This window comes from Jaculus jaculus, chromosome 6 (assembly GCF_020740685.1).
Source record: "Jaculus jaculus isolate mJacJac1 chromosome 6, mJacJac1.mat.Y.cur, whole genome shotgun sequence".
Lineage (NCBI taxonomy): Eukaryota > Metazoa > Chordata > Mammalia > Rodentia > Dipodidae > Jaculus > Jaculus jaculus.
Genome location: NC_059107.1, coordinates 101,117,787 through 101,143,159, shown reverse-complemented (window position 1 = coordinate 101,143,159; position 25,373 = coordinate 101,117,787). Strand labels below are relative to the sequence as shown.

At 52.1% G+C, this 25,373-nt stretch overlaps 2 protein-coding genes across 9 annotated transcripts; one reads left to right on the top strand and one right to left on the bottom strand.

Annotated features, from left to right (window-relative positions):
* The first annotated feature begins 339 nt into the window (after positions 1–339).
* Arhgap9 (Rho GTPase activating protein 9) lies at positions 340–11,124 on the top strand. Its single transcript, XM_045152099.1, has 14 exons — positions 340–346; positions 4,641–4,721; positions 5,285–5,343; positions 5,604–5,703; positions 5,846–5,941; positions 6,336–6,434; positions 6,604–6,748; positions 6,834–6,944; positions 8,301–8,399; positions 8,556–8,633; positions 8,765–8,818; positions 9,062–9,196; positions 10,100–10,205; positions 10,743–11,124. Exons 2-14 carry the CDS (start codon positions 4,653–4,655, stop codon positions 10,909–10,911), a joined length of 1,320 nt encoding a protein of 439 aa, XP_045008034.1. The 5' UTR covers positions 340–346; positions 4,641–4,652; the 3' UTR covers positions 10,912–11,124.
* Positions 11,115–23,837, bottom strand: Gli1 (GLI family zinc finger 1). Of its 8 annotated transcripts, none has more exons than XM_045152095.1 (14): positions 23,736–23,837; positions 23,395–23,508; positions 20,877–21,215; positions 20,559–20,706; positions 20,255–20,347; positions 19,819–20,014; positions 19,314–19,455; positions 18,447–18,536; positions 18,228–18,365; positions 17,484–17,633; positions 15,567–15,731; positions 14,858–15,088; positions 13,928–14,195; positions 11,115–13,022 (listed from the first exon to the last, which is right to left on the bottom strand). In XM_045152095.1, exons 4-14 carry the CDS (start codon positions 20,656–20,658, stop codon positions 11,278–11,280), a joined length of 3,318 nt encoding a protein of 1,105 aa, XP_045008030.1. In that variant the 5' UTR covers positions 20,659–20,706; positions 20,877–21,215; positions 23,395–23,508; positions 23,736–23,837; the 3' UTR covers positions 11,115–11,277. The 8 variants fall into 8 exon arrangements, with proteins under 8 accessions (XP_045008030.1, XP_045008028.1, XP_045008029.1 ...); XM_045152093.1 differs by having other exon boundaries at positions 23,395–23,483; positions 23,736–23,815; XM_045152094.1 differs by lacking the exon at positions 20,877–21,215.
* Between the last annotated feature and the right edge of the window lie 1,536 nt (positions 23,838–25,373).

Sequence of the window (25,373 nt, the reverse complement as noted above, 5' to 3'; positions counted from 1 at the left end):
CCCATCCCACCTCCCTTAGTTCCAAGCCTTCCAGGCATCATGCTATGTCCCACAGCCTTCTTCTGCCCTTTTTGAAAGCCTAACCAAGATCTGGCCTCTGATCATCTGCTCCCCTCCCCTCCTTTCTCTTTTCCCAGTGCCAAAGTTGTTTCATGGCTCCCTTGAGGAGCTACACCTGTCTCAGGCACCCCAGGTTACTTCCATGGGGCCTCCCCCTCTTCCCTCCAGAATGTGCAGAAGTATCAGTATTGCCCATCTGAGGCCCAGCCTCTTGAAGCCCTTCAAGGAAAGGTCAAGAGAAAGATCCTTCTCCCAAGAAAATTCTCTGACAGAGGCCAGTGTCAAGGTGAGTCACAGCTCTTCATCTGAGCATGGTCAGTCAACAGACTACAGATGGGCTCTGTTCTGGACACAAAGGCAAACGGACAGACAGCATCCCTGCCCTTTAGGGACTGGGGATGGAAGAGGGTGGCAAAGTTAACAGCTAAGATCACCCTTCCTGATCCTGGCAATGACAAGCCAGACAAAGGAAAGTGGTGAAGAGAGCGGAGGTGGTCTGAGAAGGAACTGCAACTAAGGAAGGGTGGCCATAACTAAAAGTGCCTCAGGGGCTGGAGAGATGGCTTAGCGGTTAAGCGCTTGCCTGTGAAGCCTAAGGACCCCGGTTCGAGGCTCGGTTCCCCAGGTCCCACGTTAGCCAGATGCACAAGGGGGCGCACGCGTCTGGAGTTCGTTTGCAGAGGCTGGAAGCCCTGGCGTGCCCATTCTCTCCCTCTCCCTCTGTCTTTCTCTCTGTGTCTGTCGCTCTCAAATAAATAAATAAATAATGAACAAAAAAATATTTTAAAAAAAGTAAAATAAAAGTGCCTCAGAGCAGGGATGAGAGTGGACAGGAAAAAAAAAAAAAAAAAGCAAAGGCCCTGAGGGGACAGGGAAGCCTAGCGTTAGAAAGACTGAAAGAAGGCCAACAGGCTCTGCTCTGCTTTCTTCCTTCCTACTCCTAGCCCAGAGCAGGGGTTTTCCTATTCCTGTCTTGTGAGCAGGAAAACCAGTAAGTCCTCTCGGAAGCTCTCCCTTTTTCTGTTCACTGCCTCCGTTTTCTTTTCTTTTCTTTCTTTTTCTTTTTTCTGGTTTTTCAAGGTAGTGTTTCACTCTAGCCCAGGCGGACCTGGAATTCACTCTGTAGTCTCAGGGTGGCCTCAAACTCACAGCGATCCTCCTACCTTGGCCGCCCGAGTGCTGGGATTAAAGGCGTGTGCCACCATGCCTGGCAAAGATTTTTATTTATTTGAGAGAAACAGAGAGAGATAGGCAGTCAGACACACACACACACACACACACACACACACACACACACGGAATGTATGGGCACAACAAGGTCTCCTGCCGCTACAAACTCCAGACACATGCACCACTCTGTGCATCTAGCTTTATGTGGGCATTGGAACTAGAACCTGGTATGTTAGGCTTTGCAAGCAAGTGCCTTTAACCGCTGAGCTATTTGTTTATTTATTTGCCAGGAGGGGGGGGATAGGTTGCCAGGGCCTCTGGAAACGAACTCCAAATGCAAGCTCCATTCGACATCTGCCTTTACATGGGTACTGGGGAATCAAACTCAGGTCCATTAGGTTTTGTAGGCAAGTTCCTTAGCCATGACCCATCTCTCCAGCTCCCTTTTTTTTCTTTTTTTCTTCTTTTTGGTTTTTCGATGTAGGGTCTCACTCTAGTCCAGGCTGAGTTGGAATTCACTATGTAGTCTCAGGGTGGCCTCAAGCTGACTGCCATCCTCCTACCTCTGCCTCCCTGGTGCTGGGATTAAAGGCATGTGCCACCACGCCCGGCTTCCCTTTTCCTTTTTGTTTGGATTTGAGATAGGGTCTCAGTACCTCAGGGTGCCCTGGACTCACTACGTAGCACAGGCTGATCCCAAACTTGCTGTACTCCTCCTGCCTTAGACACCCGAGTGCTGGGGTTACAGGCTTGCCTGGCTCCCTCACTTTCTGGCTAGTGGTTTCGAAATGACCCCTCCTCCCTCATCCTTCCTTAGCAGGGGTCTCTCACTCCTTTGTGTAGTCTTTTATTCTGCAGGATGTGAGGAGGGGGCACTCCCCTCACCCCCATACACAAAAAAGTCTGTTCCCCTTTCCTGTAGCCCTGGGGCGGGGTGACGTGGGGGAGGGGGGAAGTTGGCAACAGGAAGTGAGGAGAAAAGCAAAGAAGATTGTGAGGAAGAAAATTTTTGAAAAGCAGCTGGGGCCCGGGGTTTCTCCCCCTGGGCTACTGTGGGCCCGGAGCTGGTGGTGAGTAAAGGGAAGAGAAGATTGGGAGGAGTACAGGCAAAACTGCTTCCATCTTCCCCCTTTTTTGGCTGGCAGGACCCCAGTCCCTCTTGTCAGAGCCCCCATGTATGAAATCTGGAGAACCTTAGCTGCTGTACCCAGTCCCGGCCCCAGAATCCCCTGCACCTGGGCAGAGGCTGGGCCTTTGGAAGCAGCGTCATTTTAGTTGTCCTGACAGGAAGCATAGATATTCCCTGTGGCTGTCAATCAGACTATTGAGACAATAGACCCCACAAAATTCCTGAATTTCATGCTGGGGAACAAGAAGGCTGCCTGCCTCCCAGGAAGAGATTTCATACAGCTCTGACAACTGGTCAGACCGTCCTGTGGAAGAGATAGTGATGGGTCAGTAATGGGTGGGACCACAGTCTGACCATGACTGCTTAGTTAAGTGGGCCTCTTGACCTCTACATAAATCTAAAACTCATGTCCCTGAAAATGATTTTTATTTGGTGGGAGGGGAATTCTGGATCCTTTTTGTTTGGATTTTTTAAAATATTGTATTCATTTATTTATGTGAAAGAGGAGGAAAAGAGAGGAAGAGCAAATGGGCATGCCAAAACCTCTTGCAAACCAGCTCCACAGGTATGCGCCAGTTTATGAATCTGAACCCACGTGGGCATTGGGGAATTGAACCTGAGCTAGCAGGCTTTGTAAGCAAGGGCCTGGAACTGCTAAGCCATCTCCCCAACACCATTTTTGTTCTTTTGGGTTGTTTTTTTTTTTTTTTTTTTTTTGGTTTTTCGAGGTAGGGTCTCACTCTGGTCCAGGCTGACCTGGAATTAACTCTGTCATCTCAGGGTGGCCTTGAACTCATGGCAATCTTCCTACCTCTGCCTCCCGAGTGCTGGGATTGGAGGCGTGCACCACCATGCCCGACTTTCTTTTTGTTTTTTTGAGGTAGGGTCTCTCTGTAACCCAGGCTGACCTGGAATTCACTTGGTATTCTCAGGGTGGCCTTCTATTTGTCGCAATCCTCCTACCTCTGCCTCCCAAGAGCTGGGATTAAAGGGGTGTGCCACTATGACCGGTTTAAAGTCTCACTCTAGTCCAGGATGACCTGCAATTCCCTATGTAGTCTCAAGGTGGCCTTGAACTCACAGCCATCCACCTGAATGAGCCTCCTGAGTGCTGGATTAAAAAAGGTGGGTGCCACCACACCCAGCTCTTTTTGTTTGTTTAGACTTTGTTTTTCATAGGTAGGGTCTTCTTTTAACCCAGGCCAACCTGGAATTCACTATGTAGACTCAGGGTGGCCTTGAACTCACTGCAATCCTCCTATCTCTGCCTCCCAAATACTGGGATTAAAGGCACCATGCTTGGCTCCCAGCTTTTGTTTTTTGTGTGGATTTTTTGTTTTTGTTTTTTTTGTTGTAGCCCAGGCTAACCTGAAATTCACTATGTTGTCTTAGGGTGGCCTCAGACTCATGGTGATCCTCCTACCTCTGCCTCCTGAGTACTGGGATTAAAGATATGGACCACCACACCCAGCTTTTTAAAAAGTTATTTATTTATTTATTTATTTATATTTATTTATTTGACAGTGAAAGACTACCAAGAGAGAAAGAGGCAGAGAGAGAGAGAGAATGGGCACGCCAGGGCCTCCAGCCACTGCAGATGAATTCCAGATGAATGTGCCGCCTTGAACCTGGGTGGTTAGGTTTCACAGGCAAGCACTTAACCGCTAAACCATCTCCTCCAGGCCTTTTTCTTTTCTTTCTTTTTCTTTTTTTGAGGTTGGGTCTCACTGTAGTCCAGGCTGACCTGGAATTCACTGGGTAGTCTATGTAGTCCCAGGCTGGCCTCGAACTCAGTGTGGATCTCTTTATTTTTCCCTAATGTGGCCAAAATCTCCTTTCTCTTCAGTATTAATTGTATCTTTCAGCAGGGCATGATGGCGCACACCTTTAATGTCAGCTTGGGCTAGTGAAACCCTACCTCAAAACCTGCCCCCCCCCCAAAAAAAAGTCTCTCTCACTGGCTTATTGAGGGCAATTGGAGGAGCTTAATTTTAGGATTGCTAGGGCACAGGCTTTGTCTGAAATGACTCCACGACCCCACCTCTGGACGTGACTCCTGCATAAATTCATATGCCAGCTGCAAGTCCTGGAAGCCCTGGTGCCACTATTATACCCAAGACGCCCTCTCCTGCTTGTCTCACTGTCCTTCCAATGGTCTTTCTTCCATCAACCCTACTGTGGTATGTTTTCTCTCTGGTGCTCTTGCAAGTTCAGGAGAAGCGTTGAGAGCTGTTGAGGTGGCATCTGGATATTGCTTTGTCTTCCCCTCCCCTATATCCAGAACGCTAGCTCCATGGAAGGGACACAGACCTTGGACAGGGACAACAGTGTCCTGCAACCTCAGGAATGGACTGACCCTCAGGTGAGACTCCCTCCTTCTTCTCTCTCATATACAGAGAAGGTAACGTTTTTCTTTCACTTCAGACTTACTTTTATTTATTTATTTTGGTAGGGTCTTGCTCTAGCCCAGGATGACCTGGATTTCACTATGTAGTCTCAGGCTGGCCTTAAACTCACAGGGATCCTCGGACCTCTGCCTCCCAGAGTGCTGGGATTAAAGGCATGTGCCACCAGGCCCAGCTCTTAAGACATTCTTCACCACTCACTGTAACCCTCCGAAGCCACATCCTCCTTCCTCCCATAACCTAAGACTACCATATTGAAGAATCCTCTACCTGTTTCTTCAACCCAAATCACTTCTGGTTTTAACTTCTCAGAACAGCCCAGGCCTGCAGCCCCCTCCTGTTCTACCACAGCTCCTAGATGACCCACTCCCCCTAAACATCTTCCTCTTTCTGGATATCCTCTCTTCTCCAATTCCCACCCCAAGACTTTGAGGGGGGCCTCACTTCCCCTTAGAGAGAACACTGAGAGGCTGTGGGTGGCACAAGAGTGACTTACAGACACCACTCCTGCCCTTCTCAGGAGGAAAAGTCGGGCCTGCTCAACATGACTAAGATTGCCCAAGGAGGGCGGAAACTCAGGTGAGCACACCGAATATACTGGACTATTGGATTCGGTAAGGCAGAGTACTGGCGTTTCTAGAATGACTTTTGGGGGCACAGGGGGAGGTGCAAGGTCTCACTCTAGCCAAGGCCCATTTAGAACTCACTCTGTAACCTAGGCTGACCTGTTCTTATCCCAATCACCCCCCTCTGGCCCCCGTGTGGGGGTTGAACTGAGCCACCACGCCCAGTTTAGAATCACCTTTCAAATGACTACTGTCCCCTCCCCTCCACCACAGGAAGAACTGGGGCCCGGCGTGGGTGGTGTTAGCCGGCAACAGCCTGATGTTCTACCCCTACCGGGAGCGGCCGCTGCCCACCGCGTCCTCCCAAGGCTGGGTGAGTGCAGGGTGGGGGGCTTGGGAAGAGACTGGGGCTCCTTAGGCCGAGGAAGAGGTGACGAGGGACATGGGAGAAGACTGTCAAGGAAGGAGGAAGCCTCTTACAAACCCGCAGCCTCACTTGATCCCCTAATTGTCAGGCGCCAGCTGGGAGCCGGCCGGAGAGCAGCGTGGACTTGCGAGGGGCGGCCTTGGCCAGCGGCCGTCACCTGTCCAGCCGCCGAAACGTCCTGCACGTGAGTGTCCTCCGGTGTATCCTGACGCAAGGGCGACGCTCAGCCTTGCAGCTTGTTTTTTTTTTCATTTTCTTCTTTCTTTCTTTCTTTCTCTTTCTTTCTTTCTTTCTTTCTTTCTTTCTTTCTTTCTTTCTCTCTCTCTCTCTCTCTCTCTCTCTCTCTCTCTCTCTCTCTCTCTCTTTCTTTCTTTCTGTTTTGTTTTGTTTTCGAGGCGGGTCTCAGGCTGACCTGGAATTCACTATGCAGTCTCCGGGTGGCCTCGAACTCACGGCGATCCTCCTACCTCTGCCTCCGGAGTGCTGGGATTAAAAATTTGCGCCACCACGCCCGGCCAGTTTTGCAGCTTTTTAGGGTCTCTCGGTGACCCAAGCCTTAACTCCGTCTCCAACCCCAGATAAGGACAATCCCCGGCCATGAGTTCCTGCTGCAATCAGATCAAGAGGCCGAGCTGCGAGTCTGGCACCGCGCGCTGCGGGCTGTCATCGAGCGGCTGGTTAGGAGGATGGACCACCCAGGAGAGGGCTGAGGGAGTGGGCAGGACCCCGGGGGAAGGGGGCCTCGGTGGGGCTGGGATGCGGAGCCCTGGCAGCGGGTTTGGCTCTCCCGGGATGCGGAATCCACGCCTGTCTTCCAACCTGTCATCCTGCCCGCCGGGGGCCTAGGACCGGGAGAACCCCTTGGAACTGCGTCTGTCGGGCTCGGGACATTCCGAGCTGGTGGAGCTGAGCGCCGGAGAGGACGAAGAAGAAGAGGAGTCCGAGCCCGTGTCCAAACCGCTGATCCGGCTTAGCAGCCGCAGGAGCACCAGTACGGGGCGGTGGGCAGGCCCGGGGCGCACGGAGAGGGTCCCTCCTGCGCCTGCTCTCGCTCCTACTCCACCTGCTTCCTACAGGCCGCTGTGTGGAAGGCAGCGAGCAGAAGAACCGTGTGCGGAACAAGCTAAAGCGGCTGATCGCCAAGAGACCATCCTTGCAAAGCCTTCAGGAGCGGGGGCTGTTCCGAGGTGAGGGCCAAATGGAACACTGCTCTTTTTTATTGTATTTTGGGTTTTGTCTTTAAGGCATGGTCTCACTGTAGCCCAGGCTAGCCTCAAACTCAGACAATCCTCCTGCCTTAACCTGCCAAATACTGGGATTACAGGTTTGAGCCATCACATGCCTGCTTTTTGTCTGTGTACTTATGTGTGTTCATGTGGGTGCACATGTACCATGGCTCACATGTGAGGTCAAAGGACAACCTCAGAGGGGCTAAAGAGATGGCTCAGCAGTTAAAGGTTCCTGCTGGCAAAGCCTGCCGGCCTGCCTGCCTGGGTTCAATTTCTCAGTACCCACATAAAGCCAGATGCATGAAGTAGTGCATGCATCTGGAATTTGTTAGCAGTAGCAAAAAGGCCTGGATACACCGATACTCACACCCATACTTCTCTGTCTCTCTCTCTGTCTCTCTCTCTGTCTCTCTCTCTCTCTCTCTCTCTCTCTCTCTCAAACACACACACACACACACAATTAATTTTTTTTTTTTCTAGGTAGGGTCTTGCTCTAGTCCAGGCTGACCTGGAATTCACTCTAGTCTCAGGCTGGGCTCAAACTCACAGTGATCCTCCTACCTCTACCTCCCAAGTGCTGTGTTTAAAGATGTGTGCCACCACACCCAGCAAAAAAATAAAATAAAATAAAAATCTTTTTTGTTTTTCTGAGGTAGGGTTTCACTCTACCCCAGGCTGACCTGGAGTTCACTATGTAGTCTCAGGGTGGCCTCGAGCTCATGGCTATCCTCCTATCTCTGCCTCCCCAGGGCCGGGATGAGGTGTGTGCCACCATGACTGGCCTAGTGTTTTTTTTAAAGTTAGGGTCTCAATCTTGCCCAGGCTGACCTGGAATTTACTATGTAGTCACAGAGTGGCCTTGAGCTCTTGGCAATTCTCCTACCTCTGCCTCCCAAGGAGTACTGGGAATAAAGGCATGGGTCACCACACCCGGTAAGTTTTTCTTTTATTATTTATTTATTTTTAAATCTGCATCCCAGGCTGGCCTCAAACTCCTGATCCTCCTGCCTCTGCCTCTTCAGCAATATCCTACTGGTGAGTGCCACCACAACCAGCAAGTTTTTCTTTTAGATAAGCACTTCTGCATTCATAATCTGAACATTAACCAATATCACCGATGGGAAAACTCTAGTGAGGCTCAAAGTAGAGTGTCCAAAAGCTAGATTACGCTTTCCTGACGCCAGTGCTGTTCCCGCTGCTCTGTATTATTTGAGGGTCAGAAGAAAGTTTCCTTGCTCTAGCCTCCACAGCAGGAGGGCCAGCCCCACTTGGGGGTAATGACAGAGCTTACCACCTCACTCTTTACCTCCCCAGACCAGGTGTTTGGTTGCCAGCTGGAGTCGCTGTGCCAGCGGGAAGGGGATACCGTGCCCAGCTTCGTTCGGCTTTGCGTTGAGGCAGTGGACAAAAAAGGTTATTTTCCTGAAGACTCCAGAATTTCCCCTTTCAGCAAGGCCAAAGCAAAGAGCTCCCATCTCCACCTTCCTCAGGGATCCCACAGACTCCTCAGCAGTCCTCACCACACACACTTTAGAGCAGGAGTCCTGACCTGCCGTCTGCCTCATCTAGGTCTAGATGTGGATGGCATCTACCGGGTGAGCGGGAACTTGGCAGTGGTCCAGAAACTTCGCTTTTTGGTAGACAGAGGTAAGAAGACTTGGTTGCAAGGGATGAGTCTAAGAACATCATACCTCGGAACTGGAAATGGCTCGGAGGGAGGGAATGGCTTCCACCTGGAACTGCGTGTCTGTTTCCGACATTTCCCTTGTGTGTTGCAGAGCGGGCAGTCACGTCTGATGGGAGATACCTGTTCCCAGAACAGCCTGGACAAGGTACTTACATGAGATGTTCCTCAGAGCACCAGAACTTGCACATGCTCTCCTTTGTGAATCCCCCCCACCCGTGGGAAAGTTGTACCCTTCCCACCCTTGCTGTCTCTCTCGCCCCACCATGGACCCTCATTACATTCCTGTGGCTGCGTTTGACTGGATTTCACCAGAATGCATCCCCTCTAAATCTCAGAGTCTCTGGATTTTCATGAGCCATTAACCGACAGCACTTCCCTTTACTTCTAGAAGGCAGATTAGATTTGGACAGTGCTGAATGGGATGACATTCATGTGGTCACTGGAGCCTTGAAGCTTTTTCTGCGGGAGCTGCCTCAGCCTTTGGTGCCTCCACTGCTGCTACCCCATTTTCGTGCTGCCCTTGGTAAGGATTAGGAATTTTGAACAACACCCCTAATTTGGGAGGACATGAGTAGCAAAGAACAGAGTAAAGAGTCCTGCCAGGTGTGATGGCACACACCTTTAATCCCAGCGCTGGGGAGACAGAGATAGGTAGATCGCCGTGAGTTCGAGGCCACCCTGAGACTACAGAGTGAATTCCAGTTCAGCCTGGGCTAGAGCAAGACCCTACCTCAGGGAGAAAAAAAAATTGGGGGAAAAAAAAGAAAAATTTTGGGAAAAAAGAAAAATTGGGGGGAAGGTTTCACAAAGCTAGGGCATAAACTTAGTGAATTCCAGGTCAGCCTGGACTAGAGTGAGACCCTAACTCAAACAACCAAAAAAAAAAAAAAAAAAAAAAGATTCCTTCCCATCTTTGCTACAGAGATGGAAAATAATATAATTCATGTACTCAATCCAGTTGTTTTGAAGGTGTGTGTATATGTGTATGTTTAGAGGGCTGAGTTGAAAAGAATTCTGAAGCACCAGATGGACTACATGAAAAAGTTGAGGGCTTGGATGTATCTCAAGTGGTAAAGTAAGTGCTTAGTTTGTGTAAGACCCTGGGTTCAATCTATGTCTTCAGAAGAAAAAGAAAACCAGGTGTGGTGGTGCATATCTTTATCCCCAGCATTCAGGAGGCAGAAGCAGGAGGATTGCTGTGACTTCAAGGCCAGCCTGGGAGTACATTGTGAATTCCAGGCCAGCCTGGGCTAGAGCAAGAACCTGCCTTGAAAACCCAAAAATAAATAAAAAGAAAGTAGGAAAGAAAAAGCTGTGCTAGATAAATGATGTCTTCCATGGACATGTGGGAGAGTACTGACTTACCCAATCTCTTCTAGCATCTTCTCTAACCTTATACCCATGTCCTTCTCATCATTCTCTCTAGCACTTTCTGAGTCAGAGCAGTGCCTCTCTAAAATACAAAACTTAATAGACTCATTGCCGAAGCCCAACCATGACACGCTGCAGTACCTCCTGGAGCACTTATGCAGGTCAGCAAGACTGGGAATCTTTGCTCATTTGGGGGGGCGGTGGGGTTCAGTAGGGACTCAGGGAGGGTAGAAGGAGAGGATCATCAATATATGTCAGGGCCTTTGGCTAACTCTGCATCAAATGGAGAAATGAGAACAAGACAAGCCCGGGGATGCTGTGAAAGGAATAAGGTAATTTTTACCTCTTCCTTCCCTCTACTTTATTTTCCCATTGTGGCTGTGGTAATGGCCTGTTTGACTGAGCTGGGCTTGGACGGTGACCTCTGAAAGAGGAGGCCCACTTAAATGCAAACCTCCCATGTTGTAAACAAACCGAAGAGACTCTAGGGGCTGTCCCTGAATCTGGGAACCAGACAGTACTATCCCATTTATGGCCCGCCTCTACTCTCCTTCAGGGTCTCTCCTTGGCTCCTTCAGCCAGCAAGTAGAAGGATCCCAGAAGGATCTCTGCCCTACCAGACTTTTTAGGACTAAATGGGTTTGAAGTGAGGAGCTGCTCCCTTAACTTCCCTTGGCCTCCCCCCATCACACCCCCAGGGTCATAGAACACGCAGATAAGAACCGCATGACCGCCCACAACCTGGGAATTGTGTTTGGACCAACCCTGTTTCGGCCAGAGCAAGAGCCAGCTGATCCGACAGCCCATGTATTCTACCCCGGGCAGCTGATTCAGCTCATGCTCACCAACTTCACCAGCCTCTTCTGACTCGACAAGGAAGAGGAATCCGTGGCCCGTGATTTGTCAGCTACTCTTTGTAGGTGTGGCAAGTGGGCCCTTGTGAGGCTATCCCTGTAAACTCTTCAACTTCCTGTCTCACTTGAGGGGGTGGATAGAGCTCCCAGAAGAAGAAAGTGCATGAACCCCCACGTCTCTTGTTCCTCACCCCAAGATGACACATAAAGCACTCGTTCTCTCTGATGCATTCCTTTATTGTCAGGAAAACTGTGTCATTATTAAAACTTCTCCCTGGGACGTACAGACTAAATACAGCCCCTAGCCCATACCTCCCATCCCTGGGTACCTCATGCAGGGATGGAAGGAACCACATCCTGTGGGTGGGCATGTTGTCCTTTATGCACTAGAGTTTAGGAATTGTGTCTCCCCAGGCAGGGATCCTAGTAAGACACTCATGTTGCCCACAGCCATGTTGGGGGTCCCAGGGGAAGGTGGGGTGTGTTCAGAGCTGTCCCCTTGCTCTTGGGAAGAGGGAGGACTCAGTCCCTGGGCCTCATCCAGGATAGCCACAAAGTCCAGCTGAGTGTTGTCCAAATCAAGAGAGTCCAGAGGGTTACATACCTGCCCTTCAGGAGGAGGGTACAAGGCAGGGCCTGCTCCTAGCCTGCCCACCTCAGGGTGACCACAGCTGGGGTTAGTGCCTCCTGCTTTGAGGGGCCCATAGCAAGTGGGCAATGGAGGCAGGTGCCGAGGTGGTGCCACTGCCCTATGGGAAGACCTGTTTGCCCCTGCTGAAAAATTTTCATGGCATGGTGAAGGGGTAGGGTAGGATCCTGACTTGTGACTGGGCAAGGTGGGTGTAAAGCCAGGTTCATATGTAGCCACTGGAACTTTGGCAGGGCTTGGGCTAGCCTGGGAACTCCCTGGAAACTTGGGGTTCTGGTAGGGTGGCTCCTGGATGGGGGGCCCTCCTCGACTCCTGCCCTCCCATAGCAATTCCTGCTGAGACTGAACATAATTACATACAAGCTGAGCTTTGAGCTGTCCCGTGCAATGAGAGGGGGAATCAAAATCCAAGCTGGGCCTCGGTTCTGAAGGAAGATACTCGGAGGGAGGCTGGGGATAGGAGCCTGATTGGGAATACTGGGGATGAGGGGGCTGGGCATAGTGGGTAAAGGGAGGTTGTGGGCATGAGGGCCCCTCACTGGGGTGGGCATTGAGGCAGGGCGCTAGCCCTGTGGAGTTAGAGCCCACTGGGCACCCTTGCTCTGGCTTCACCTGCACTTGTCCAAAGTGTTCCAGTCTAGGACACTGAGGATAGGCTCCTCCTGCAGCCTTAGTGTCCGGGTACATCCCAGCGTGGGAAGGCAACTCACCCCATGTTTCTGGGGCGGGATGAGGATAGGAGACCTGCTGGGGGCAGGAACTAGAGCCGTAGAAGGTAGGTGGGCCAGGCCCAAGGGGCAGGGAACCTGGACCTCGATCTCCGTAAGGCTCAGCTGCTGTCCCCGCAGGCCCCCCGTATCCCAGATTATCGGCAGATGAGAAGTCCATGTAAGGGCTCAGACCACTGCCCATCATGGAAGTCCCAACCTCCGGTTCCTCCCGTAGCCCTCGAGTATCCATGGCAACGTTCTCAGTGATGCTGGGGGGCTGTGGCGAATAGACAGACGTTGGGAGGTGGGGATCGAAGTTCCGTCCTCCTGTTGCCACAGCAGGGGGAGTGTGCACACAGCCTAGGCTTTTGAACCGTTGGACTCTGGCTGGAGCAGGGCGGTCAGCAGCTCGGGCTGGGTCACTAGCCCTCCGGGTGACCCCTGCATTGGGGTTGTAGCCTGGATACTCCACTCGGCTTCTCCAAGGAGGTGTAGGAAGAGCACCCACATGATCCAGGCTGGGTGCTGCAGTGGGTGGGATACCACCTCCCCTGGCCGACGCATACCTTGCCCGGAGCATGTAATGCTGTGCAGTTGTGAGGCCAGGCAGGGAGGATGCCCCATTCTCTGGTGGGGACCCAGGGGGAAAAGGAGAGGCTAGGGAGGAGCGTCGGCTGACAGTATAAGCAGAGCTAATGCTGCTGGAGCTGCTGCTGCGGCGGTCAAGAGAGGCTGAGGGGCCCAGACGGCGGGACACAGATGTGCCTACAAGTGACAGAAAAATCAGGTGGGGGCTGGAGAGATGGCTTAGCGGTTAAGCGCTTGCCTGTGAAGCCTAAGGACCCCTGTTCGAGGTTGGATTCTCCAGGACCCACATTAGCCAAATGCACAAGGGGGCACACGCATCTGGAGTTCATGTGCAGGGGCTGGAGGCCCTGGCACGTCCATTCTCTCTCTCTCTGCCTCCTCTCTCTCTGTCTCTGCCTCTTTCTCTCTCTCTCTTGCTCTCAAATAAATAAATAAAAGTAAACAAAAATTAAAAAAAAAATAGGAAAAGCAGGTGGTCAGAAAGCCTCCTCAATTACCACTCTGCCTCTCCAATACAATAACCTTGGCCTGGAACCCCAAAACCAAAAAAAAAAAAAAAAAGAATCTTATGCTCTTTACCTAACTGTTTGGTTTCATCTCCTATTTCTCCCATACCTATTTGGCTTCTGGGTCACCAGGGATTCGAGGACCCCAAGAACAGTCACGGAGGTTCTATATTACACAGTTCTAGGGGATAGCATTCATAATATTGTCATCTTGGCACACACCTTTAATCTCAGCACTTGGGAGGCAGAGTTCGAGGCAGGAGGATCGCTGAGAGAGACTGCGTAGTGAATTTCCAGGTCAGCCTGGGCTAGAGTGAGAACCTACCTCGAAATGATAAATAAATAAAATATACAGTTGCTTTGAACTCTCAGCCCTGCCTCTCCAGTGTTGGCATGATATAGGTATGCGCCACCGTGTCTGTCAGTGTCTCATAATTCTTACAGACAGAAGGAAAAACGTCTCAAGGAAAGGAGGCCTTTTTCTGATTACACCGAGGGCCATACAGATGCTCTGAAAAAGTGACTTTCTCTCCCCCCAAGCTCAGCACAGCAACATGTCCCACCCTCAGGTCTTACCAGCATGGGCCAAGCTGGGCAGTTTGAGACCCCGGGGCCCTACTGGCCGGAGTTGATGCAGTTGGTCCAGCCTGAGGTTCTCGAGGCGGCGTAGAGTGGAGAGCCCAGTGCCAGCAACACAAGGCCCCTCGTCCAAGCTAGACAGGTCCTCAGTGCTGCCTCCCGCATTGCCAGTCATTTCCACACCACTGTCTGTATTGGCTGCGCTGCCCGCCGGGGAGTGGTCACTGCTGCAGGAAGACTGTGCCCCAGGGCTTGGTTGTGGCTTCTGTAGGAAAGAGAAGAGCTGAGGGCAGCATCCTCCCTCCTCCCCCTTGGTCAGTGACTGGAGCCTGTGTCCCAGGGACTGCAAGGGCTGGGGATAGGCGTACGAGTGCACAGAGGGCTGAGCAGGCGAGAGGTTGGGGCAAGTTGGAAGAAGAGATGTTTGAGAAGAGCCCATGCTGGAGTGCACACTGCCGGGGCTCCATTCTTGCTCTTAGTCCTATGACTTTGGGCAATTTCTGCCTGTTTCCTCATCTGAAAATAGGAAGAATAAGTTCCTTTCTCATGAAGTTGTGAGTACATGAAATTATACATATCCAAGGCTTGGAACTACATACTAAGTGATATTTTAAGGGTGAGTCTGTGGGGAACTGAGGACTTGGCTCAGTGGTACAGCATTTGCCTGGCATGTGCAAAGCCCTAAGTTTGTATTACCAAAAGCATCCTCCCACCCCCCCACCCCCCCCCCAAAAAAAAGGTTTTTTGGACCAGTTAAACAATGGACAATTCTAACATCCTTAGATCTGGTCAGTCACAGAGCAACACTGAACTAGACACAGGCAGGCTGGCTAGGAAGAGTGATGTAGACGGCAGGGGACACTGGGAAGGGCTAGAAAGAGGTCAGCAAGGCAGGCTGGGGATGGAGGCAGGACTGCCCAGACTCACCATGGCACCCTCTGGCACTGTCAGTCTGCTCTCTTCCCGGATGGGTCCCCCTTCCCTTTCTCTCTTGGGTTCCACTGTGGAAAGGGATGGTGCTCGTGGCAAAGGACCATCTCCTCGATGCCTCTTGGTCACGTGGGCATCAGGACCATGCACTGTCTTGACGTGTTTGCGGAGCGAGCTGGGATCCGTGTAGCGCTTGGTACAGCCAGGGAGCTTGCACACATACGGTTTCTGAACGTGGAGCCAAGACAGAAGGTCAAGGGATCAAAGCAGAACACAGGAGGAATGGGGGCAAAGAAGTGGCAGAAAGGGTGGTAAGGGAGGGACGCACACAATGTCCCAGGACACCGGGAGGGTGTGGGCTGTGGGTGGAGTGAATCACGAGAGACTTGAGGGAGGGCCAGCAAAACAAATGGTGTAGGGTTAGGGGAGCTGCGAAGGTGGCCATGGGGCTATGAGGACACGTAAATCCAGGGTATGAAGGGGTCAGGGGTCTGGCTTAGGCCACATCTGTTTTAGATTGGCCCTTGGCTAAGTAGAGGAAAAAGGAGTGGCAACTGGGAATTCCTGGTTTCAGAAAGGCGGGACCTGGGTCAATTGCATGGCTGGGGAGCTCGCCCCTGGGGGCAGTGGCTGGGTTCTGGGGTTTCTTAAGCAGGGATAGGTGGCTTCTGCAGTGTGTGTGGGGTGTCTCAGCTGGGGCTCCCACCTCATTGGAGTGGGTCCGGTTCTGGTGCTTGGCCCGGTCGCTGGCGTTGCTGAAGGCTTTGCTGCAGCCTTCGTGCTCGCACGTGTACGGCTTCTCGCCCGTGTGCGACCGCAGGTGGGTCTTCAGGTTCTCCAGGCGCGAGTACGACTTCCGACATCCTTCAAACTGGGGGACGCGGGGAGGCCCAGTGACTACTTACTTCCACAGACAAGGACATGGAGACCGAAGGAGCCCCAAATCTCAAAAGGGACGTACACCAGAAAACACAACGCAAAAAGGAAGAGCATTGGCACCTAGAATTCCCAAAATTATGGGAAAGGGCCGGCAGGAGCTGGAGGATGGGACCAGGCAGAAGTGGGATGGGGTGGGGGTGGTGAGCATCTCAGGTCTCCCTGCACAGAACTGACTGTTCTAAGCCAGGGTCATCTGGGGAACAGGCTTTCATGAGTGTCCTTTGTCTTGGCCACAGGGCTTAGCCATGAGGCAGACTCAGTGATACGAAGAGTTAGGGGCGGGGTGGGGGGAGGGAGCACAATTTAAGGGACTTATTAAGCACGTTTTTACGTTTTTATTTCTTTTAGAAATCAAAGGGCAAAAAATGTACTTTTAGGTTTCTTCCCTCTCCCTCTCCCTCTCTCTCTCTCTCTTTTTTTTTTTTGTTTTTGTTTTTCGAGGTACGGTCTCTCTCTAGCCCAGGCTGACCTGGAATTCACTATGTCGTCTCAGAGTGGCCTTGAACTCACAGCGATCCTACCTCTGACTCCTGAGTGCTGGGATTAAAGGCATGCGCAACCACACCCGGCTCTTTTGTTTTTTCTTTTGTCTCTAGAGCAGGCTAACCTTGAACTTCCCATGTGGCTGAGAATGACCCTGAACTTCTGATCCTCCTGCTTGTTTTTACTGCTCAAGGATTGTAAGTGTGGGCCACCATATCCAGTTTTATGTGGTCCTGGAACTAGAATCAGTGCCTTGTGAAACCTAGCTAAGTACTTTCACCAACTGAGCTATATCCTCAGCCCTATTTTTTCTCTGAAAAAACACACACACACACAAAAACAAACGAACAACAACAAAAAACCCAGGCTGGGTGTGGTGGCGCACACCTTTCAGGCTGGGCGTGGTGGTGCACACCTTTAATCCCAGCACTCGGGAGGCAGAGGTAGGAGGATCACCATGAGTTCGAGGCCACTTGAGACTACCTAGTGAATTCCAGGTCAGCCTGGGCTGGAGTGAGACCCTACCTCGAAAAACCAAACAACAACAATAACAAACAAAAAATTAATTATTCGAATGTGCGGTCCAAGGTCTATTGCCACTGCAAACACTATCTGGTTTACATGGTGACTAGGAAATTGAACTCAGGCCATCAGGCTTTTGCAAGCAAGCACCTTTAACCGCTGAGTCATTTCTCTAGCCCTCAAATCTTTTTACTTTGTCTTTTTTTTTTTTTTTGGTTTTTCAAGGTAGGGTCTCACTCTGACCTGGAATTCACTATGGAATCTCAGGCTGGCCTCAAACTCACACAATCCTCCTACCTCTGCCTCCTGAGTGCAGGGATTAAAGGCATGTGCCACCACGCCCAGCTTTGTTTTGTCTTTTCATTTACTTTATTTATTTGATGGGGATAGAGACACATAGAGAGAGAGAGAGAGAGAAAATGGGCACACCAGGGCCTTCAGCCACTTCAAAATAACTCCAGATTCATGCACCACCTTGTGCATTTGGCTTATGTAGCTACTGGGGAATTGAACCTGGGTCCTTTGTCTTTGCAAGCAAGAGCCTTACCTATTAAGCCACCTCTCCAGCCCTAAAGTAAAAATTTTGACATATGTTTATGAAAGAAGGGGCCTATGAATGTGAAAGTCTGCCTTAGCCCCGGCCTTGATGGGGAGCCAGTTTCGAGAGGTGGGGCCTCACCGTGCACTTGTGTGGCTTCTCTCCCGTGTGTCTGCGCATGTGCACCACCAGCATGTACTGGGCTTTGAAGGGTCTCAGCTCCCGGGAGCAGCCCCCCCAGTGGCACACGAATTCCTTCCGCTCCCCATGGATGTGCTCGCTGTTGATGTGCTGAGGAGGAAGATGCAGAGGCTTGCTAAGGTTCCTTGTGCCCAGGAAACCCAGAACAGACCCCTCTGTCCTCCTGTTTCCCTCTCTCAGGGAAAGAAGGGGCAGGAAGGCAGCATGGCCCCACATCCTAGGTATTCCAGCTCTGTCTATCTATCGATCTATCAATAAATGTATTTGGGGAGGGGTTTCACTGTAGGGTCTCATTTTAGCTGACCTGGAACTCACTTTGTAGTCTAGGCTGACATAGAACTCACAGCCATCCTCCTTCCTCTGCCTCCTGAGTGCTGGAATTCAAAGGTGTGTGCCAGTATGCTAGTTTTAGTGTTTTTTATTTATTTGCAAGGAGAGAGAAAGGGAGGGAGGGAGAATGGGCACACCAGAGCCTCTTGCTTCTACAAATGAACTCCAGACTCTTGCCCCTCTTCCAGCTCTTGAAAGCAAAGCAACCAACTTCTGAGCTTTTGTTTGCCCAAATGAGCATTCAGCCAACCTCTGACCTCCTTTGAACTGCCTACTCTTAGCCAGACCACAGCGTCCCACTGAAGAATCACCTACAGGCTCCCACCAGCCACCCCCGTTACCCCTGGGGCTCACGTGCACCAGCTGCTCTTGGGAGTCAAACTCCTGGCTGCAGCCATCCCAGCGGCAGTCAGTCTCATACACGGACTCAGGTTCAGGCTTCTCCTCTCTCTCCAGATCCTCTCGCCCATCCAGCATCCCCAGCAAGGGATCCTAGGTCAGGAGAAGTGATCTTAGGGTCACTCGGGTGGAGTTTTGCTTTGGTCCCAGAGTAAAAGCCTCACCCAAGCATACCTGTGTGTCTGTGGAGTTGGGACTAGACATGTCACCTTCCAAGGGCTCCTCGGGGCACTTGCCAACCTGAATGTCCAGCTCTGACTTCAGCTTCCCCAGAGGAAGAGATGAGGATGATGAGGGTGGAAGCAGGCACAAGGAAGGAGCCAGATCTTTTTTTGTTTGTTTGCTTGTTTGTTTGGTTTTTTTTTGGACGTAGGACTTCACTCTAGGCCAGGCTGACCTGGAACTCACTCTATAGTTCCAGGCTAGCCTTGAACTCATAGTGAGGTACTGCCTCATGAGTGCTGGAATTAAAGGTGTGCACCACCACACCCTGCTGAGGTCTGTCTACCCTAAGGGCCCCACCCAAATAGCAGAAACCCCTGAGTGTGGAAGGGATTTTCTCCTCAGCCTGCACTGGTAAATGGCATGGCCAAAAGGCGGGGTCTCACCTGGAAGAGTGTGAGTCAACCCCAATGTGTGGACCCCCAGCATTCATACTTCTCTGGTACTGAAAACTGGGGGGGGGGGAGTTATGCATGTGCCCAGTGCATGTGTGGAAGTCAAATGAAACCTCTGCGTCAGTTCTTGCCTTCCACCTTGTTTGAAACAGGGCTTTTCTTAGTTTCGCCACTGCAAAGCTTAGACTAGCTGGCCCGTGAGCTTCGAAATTCTCCTGACTCTGCCCCAGTGCTATAGACATGCTGGCACTCATATGCTCCTGGCACCCAGCTTAACATGAGTTTTGAGGATCCAAACTGTGGTCATCAGGCTTGCACAGCAAGTGCTTTTATATCCACTGCCCTTCCTTCACCTTGCCCTTGAAGTCCACCACCCACTCACGCTGGGCTGGGAAAAACCAGGTAGCAATATGGACGGCCTCACCTGGCAGGTTGGTCGTCCTCGGGATTGAGGATGCGGCATCATTCCACTCCGAGTGGAATCATGAGGACCACAGGACTGGACCCCACAGGAAGGAGTAGTTCCTTTTTGGTGACTCATCTGCGGTGGGAATCCTAGAGAAGGGCTGAAAAGAGGACATTACCTAAGGCTATTATAAAGTTTCAAAAGTCTCAGGGAAGTTCTGAGAAGGGTTCCAATGCCTTGAAAGGGATAAAGATTCAAGTTAGGTTGGGGATTTGGAGGAACTGAGTTCTTTTGTTTGTTTGCTTTTGTTTTTTCTTTCAAGGTAGGGTTACACTCTAGTCCAGGCTGACCTGGAATTCACTATGTAGTCTCAGGGTGGCCTTGAACTGATGGCGATCCTCCTAGCTCTATCTCCCAAGTGCTGGGATTAAAGGCACCAGCTACCAGGCCCAGCTAGGGATTGAGTTTTATAATGGGTTTCAATAGGAATTTTAGGGGTCTCTTAGCCTTGGGCTACCAGCACCTCATGGTGCCAATGGAGAGATGGCCATAGGAGCCTCCTGGAGATGCGCAACGTGAGTTGATGAAGGCCACCAGGGAGCTGGGGGAGGTACGGATGACTGTCTGCAGATCGAGGCTGGCGTCAGACAGAGGTGAGATGGAGAGTGCCCGCTTCTTGGTCAGCTTGACTGCATTCCGGGGAGGAAGAAAGAGTGGTCCTGAGGTAGGAAACAGACACGGTAAAGACATGTGTTCATGCATTCAACATGTGGGTCCTGGCTCCCCAGCCTCCCTCCCAAATGCGACGATGCTTTGCCCTACTTAGGACCTCTTGATTGTTCTGATCCTTCACATCCCTAGGCGTTCCTTCCTCTGAGTTAGATCCTTGCCCTCCCACTTCTCCTTCAGAACAAGTCCCAAAAGGGCAGAGAGAGAAGAGGTGTCGCTTGAGTCCTCACCCTCAGTGCAGCTATTTGTCTCTCTAGGTGGCCCGTAGCCATGGGGACCTGACATGAAGTTGGCTTGATGGCAGAAGGGTAGACCAGACAGTCCTAAAAGACACAGATGGAATGAAAAATGAAAAATGAAAGCTCAGCTTGAGACCTAATCCCAGACTCCCAGCCTACATGACATGTGCGTGTCAAATACTCCTTTAGAGGGGAAACTAGAGTGCGGTAGGGATGGGATTGGGAGTAACCCTACAGCTGGGCGAGAGATCTGCCAAGTCCTCAGGGCCCAGGAATTGGTAAATGCACTACTAACCTTCTGTCCCCATACTGGGGACCCCTTGGCTGGGGAGGGGACGGAGACAGCACGGCTCACCATAGCTACTGACTGGTGGTGGGGTCATTGAGTTGAACATGGTGTCTCAGAGGAGATGGGGGAGCCACTGCAGAAGGGGAAGGTAGGTCTGTAAGTTACAAAGATGGAGGGAAATAAAAATCAGATGACAATCTCAGACACAGGACCCTGGCCAGAATGTCTCCAGCGCCCTAGCCCCTCTGATCCACTGGTGATGGAAATCAAATTGAAAAGAATGTCACTCTGTCGGGGTAAACAAGCCAAAGAGGCAGAACCTGCCTTGCAGTCTTTAGGATCTTTTGGCGGAATGGGTAGAAGTTTTGGCTGGGGCGTCTGTGAGTTTGTGTGCACACAGGTCGGTTTTCATGCGACGCGCCCTCTACTCCCTGCACCGACCATGCGCCAGCAGTTAGGAGGCAGACAGGGGAGGTCTGAGTGAGCTCGGGTCTGGGACTCTATACAGGGACAACCCATCTGCAATCTCTCCAACATCCGGCAGAGGGAACCCTCGCTTCAGTTCAGACAGGCCGGTAGGGCAAGAAGGGAGCACAAATGATCTATCTGCCCTCTTAGGCAGAAAACTCCAAGAGAAAGTCTTCTGAGGGGAGGGTCTCCGGTCTGTTGAGTACAAAGGATGGCAGTTAATTAAGGTCACTCTGGGGTGTTTTGGACCTGGGCCCACCTAATCTTTCTGGTCTCTATTTTTGGGGAACTGGAAAGGAACTGAGAAAAAGCTTCACGAAAATGGAAAAAAAAAAAAAAAAAGATGTATATCGTCCTATAGAAAGGAGTGAGGGTAAGACGGGGCTGCGGTCGGGTTTGCTCCTCAAACTCCAGTTTGCACTCCACTCCAGGTTTTCCGGTCTCCCGGGAGAGGAGGGTGGGGTGGGGCGGGGTGGGGTTGGAGAACCACCGGGAGCGGGCCGGCCGGCGCGGTGGGTGATCCCGGGATGCTGGGATTTAGGGTGAGGGCGGGGTGAAATGGGGAGCGGAACCCGGACCCTACGACCCAGCCAAAGCCCGCAGCCTGGGCTGTACCCCTTACCAACTCCACCTTTCCCAATACAGTCCCGGAACCCCGCATCCCAGACCTCCCAACTCGACCTTGGCACTAACGCTGGGGGCGGGGGGCACAGCTGGCTGGCAGCTGGATGAGGGTGCACTTCTCCCGCCTCCTTCCTCTATGACTCACCCCAAGGGAAGGAGGCGGGAGAAACGACCCTCAAAAGCTAGAGGACCCCCCACCCCACCCCGCAAAGGTGTCACGGTTATCTTTCTGCTACCGCCTGACCCGGGGTAGCCGCGACGAAAACGGGGCGGCATCCCTCCTCGTCGCCCACGCGTGCCACAGCCTACCCACATCAAGCTTACACACGAGTAAAGAAAAAAATATTGCTAACTTTTTATTTTTCTTCCAGCTTTACTAAAGTTTTTTTTTTTCCTGGGATATGGATGAGTGCGGAGTGGGGCCGGGAGCGTTCAAAGAGTTCCCTTGCCCGAGACCCGCATCATCTTGCGTGTCTATTTGCTGGAGCCCTCCACGTACCCTAGCTCCCCAACTCCCAGGAGCCGGCCCCACCCCCTTCTCCCGGCCCCGCCTTCCCCGCCCCCGTGCCTCCCCGGCCCACCCAAGTCGCCGCCGCGGGCTCTGGCTGCAGACGGCGCAGCTTCCCCCGCCCGCCCCGGGAGCCCAGTCAAGCGAGTGGTGGAGGAGTGTGTATGGGAAGGTGGGGGGGGATGAAGGGCAGAACATTCTTCAGAGCATCCAGAAAGTAGACAGTGGAGCCCTGGGGGGACTTACTACTGGAGAATGGGGTCCCTATGGGGGATGGGAAAGGAGAAACCAGAAACTATCGGGCAAGCAGTGCCCGAGTAGAATCATAAAATAAGGTGTGTATGCGGAGGACAGCTAGGGTTCCTGAGTAGCCCATCCGGCCTCTTAAGGGTTAACCCCGACAGACCCCCGGGAACCCCCTAGTGACGTCAAGGGCGGGGTCTGAGTCGCCTGGCGGGGATGCCGCGAAGATAATGAGGGGGGGTCCCCTCTGGACCCCGCCCCCTAGGGAAAACCACCCTCACCCTCCTTCGGGCACTTTTCCCCCAGCAAACGGCCCATCCTTCTGACTCTACTGGATGGAAAGACCTGTCTCATAAAGACCCCATTTCTCCATACCCCTAAAGCCCCATCTCTACGGGGTCCCCATTCCCTTAAAAAAAAAAAAAAAAGAAAAAGAAAAAGAAAAAGAAAAAAAAGCTAGCTGCCCTGGGTAGATTGTTTCGGGGTCATGGGGCCTGAAAGAGGATTCAGAGCGGGGAGCAAGGGCAGGCAGGGTGGTCCAAACCAGAGGAGGGGCCTCTGTCCCCAGCTCCCGTTTGGGCGGGGGGCCAACGGGGATACTCAAGCTGGCAGTGGCCAGTGGTCTCGCTCAGTCCCAGTAGGGGTCTCCCAGAGGCTGGCTTCAGCTGCCCCGGTGGTCCTGAGGTCAGAAGGTCGGGACAAAGTCTCCCTAGATCTTCCTAAAGGCCCTGCCTACAGCCCTTGGGACCCAGGCATCCAAAATTCCTAGGGATTTTTCTAAGGCCTAGACTAGACATTAGGCAATCCCTCCATCCTCCTTTCTTGTCCAAAAGCACTCCTCTCTCCCCAAATGGCAGTATCTTCGGGCGCATCTGTCACAAGACAAGTCAGGGGTCCGAGCTCAGCCGGCTGGCCCCCAGTAGTCTTATTGCCTCACACAGTGCTATGATCCCTCCTCGGAAACCCTGACGTCTTCCAGCCCGGCGCTCAGAGACGCACCTGGAGTTCCCTCTCTACCACGCAGACCTCCAACTGGCCTCTTCATCCCAACTTCATGAAAGGGAGATGTTTCTAATATGTGCGAGAGGCTGAGACAAAGAGAGTCACAGTTGCCTAAGACAGACACAGACTGTCAGAAGAAGATACACAGAGAAAAGGAGACACAAATGGGGGTGGGGGAATCTAACCTTTCTAATACACCCAAATCTCTCCCACCCCATTTCTCCTCTGAGTCCTAGGTCTTCCCCTGGGGATGAGTACTTCAGCAGCAGAACATCTCCTCTAGCCCCCTCCCCCACTGCTCCCAGGTGGTCCCCCCCTTCTCCCCCCCCCCTTCTCACCTCCGTCCGCGCGTAAGGGCTCGAGATGCGTGGTCCAGGGCTGGAAATTGGGCTGGGGGGGTGTGCAATGGGGAGGGGGGGTGACAGGGCCACGGCAGCGCAGCCACAGTGCCACCCCACCCCCCCCAACCTGGCCCCAGCCCTCCCGCCGGCCCAGCCCGCCGGGCCGCAAGCCGGGACCACCCGCGAGAAGCGCAAACTTTTTTTTTTTTTTCCCCTTTTGCAAAAACTTTCTTGCTCCAGCCGCTGGCGCGCTGCCGCTCTTCCCGCTCACCTCCCTCCTATATCCCTCCTTCTCGCTGTTCTGGAAGATGAGCTGGGGTGGCTGGAAGTTAGAGAGGGGGTGCCGGGTTTATTGCACCCCCAGGACCCCCAGGATCCTCCCCCTCCCTTGAGGGACCCTATACTGCCTACACCCCCCCCAACACGCTGCTGTTGGCGGGCAGTAAATCCAGGCATGGATTTCTGGATCGGCCTCCACGCAGAGGCCCTGAGCCAGAGCCAGGAAAACATTGAGAAAAATACTGCGGGGCGGGAGAAGGACAGGAAGAAGTTCGCCCCGGAAAGTTAGCATTGAGGGCACAGCCATCAGCTTTCACTGGCGTTAACTGAGCATTCTGTTACCCTGGAACTATGTGCCAGTCTCACCCTGCGTATGGAACTTGAAGAAGTTGGGACAGAGTTGGGATATGGGCAAACTGAATTTAGGGGTTGGAAGCTACAGTGGAATTTTTAGTGGAAAATGACGGAGGGAAGCGGTGGCTGAAATCAGAATATAAGGTGTGTGCTCACGACGTCATTAAGATGTCCTGGGTATAAAGCACTTATCCTGAAAACCTCAACTCTCTCTAAATCCAAATTTCGGAGATGCGGCCACCTCCGCGCCTCTCTTTAAGGCTTGCTGCTCCCTCTGCTGGTCGTCTCGGCAAGTGGCACCACCCGGAGTGGGATTGAAAGCCTATGAGAAATTTGACAGACCCCTTATCAGTGCCAGGGAAGGGAGATGAGTATGTGAGCCCAACGAAACGGAAAGGAACATGAGAAGAGATTGCTAGCGCCTCGTGATAGGGTAGTGCCCTTTGGGTTTGTGTTACCATGGTGACTGGATGCAGGGGAGGGTGCAGCAATTTCAGTTTCCAACCATTTTATTTATTCATTTTGGGTTTTCATGGTAGGGTCTCACTGTAGTCCAGGCTGACCTGGAATTCACTATGCAACCTCAGGGTGACTTCGAACTCACAGTGATCCTCCTACCTCACCCTCCAGAGGGTTGGGATTAAAGGTGTGAGCCACCACGCTGGCTAGTTTCGCTGGCTAGTTTCCCATCTTTCTAAATATTTTATATTTATTTATTTTTATTTTGACATAGAGAGAGAGAATGGGCCTCTAGCTGCCGCATACTCCAGTTCCGTGTGCCCCCTTGTGCATCTGGCTTACGTGGGTCTTCGGGAACTGAACCTGGGGCCTTTGGCTTTACAGGCAAATGCTTTAACTGAAGCCATCTCTCCAGCCACTATTTCCCATTTTCTGAGAAAGTGGAGCAAGGTGGGGAAAAGGAGTCTTTGTCCCTTAGATCTCCCACGTTCTAGCTTTGCTTCCAAAGACCATCTCCTTGGGCCTGGAAGATCAGTGGGCTAA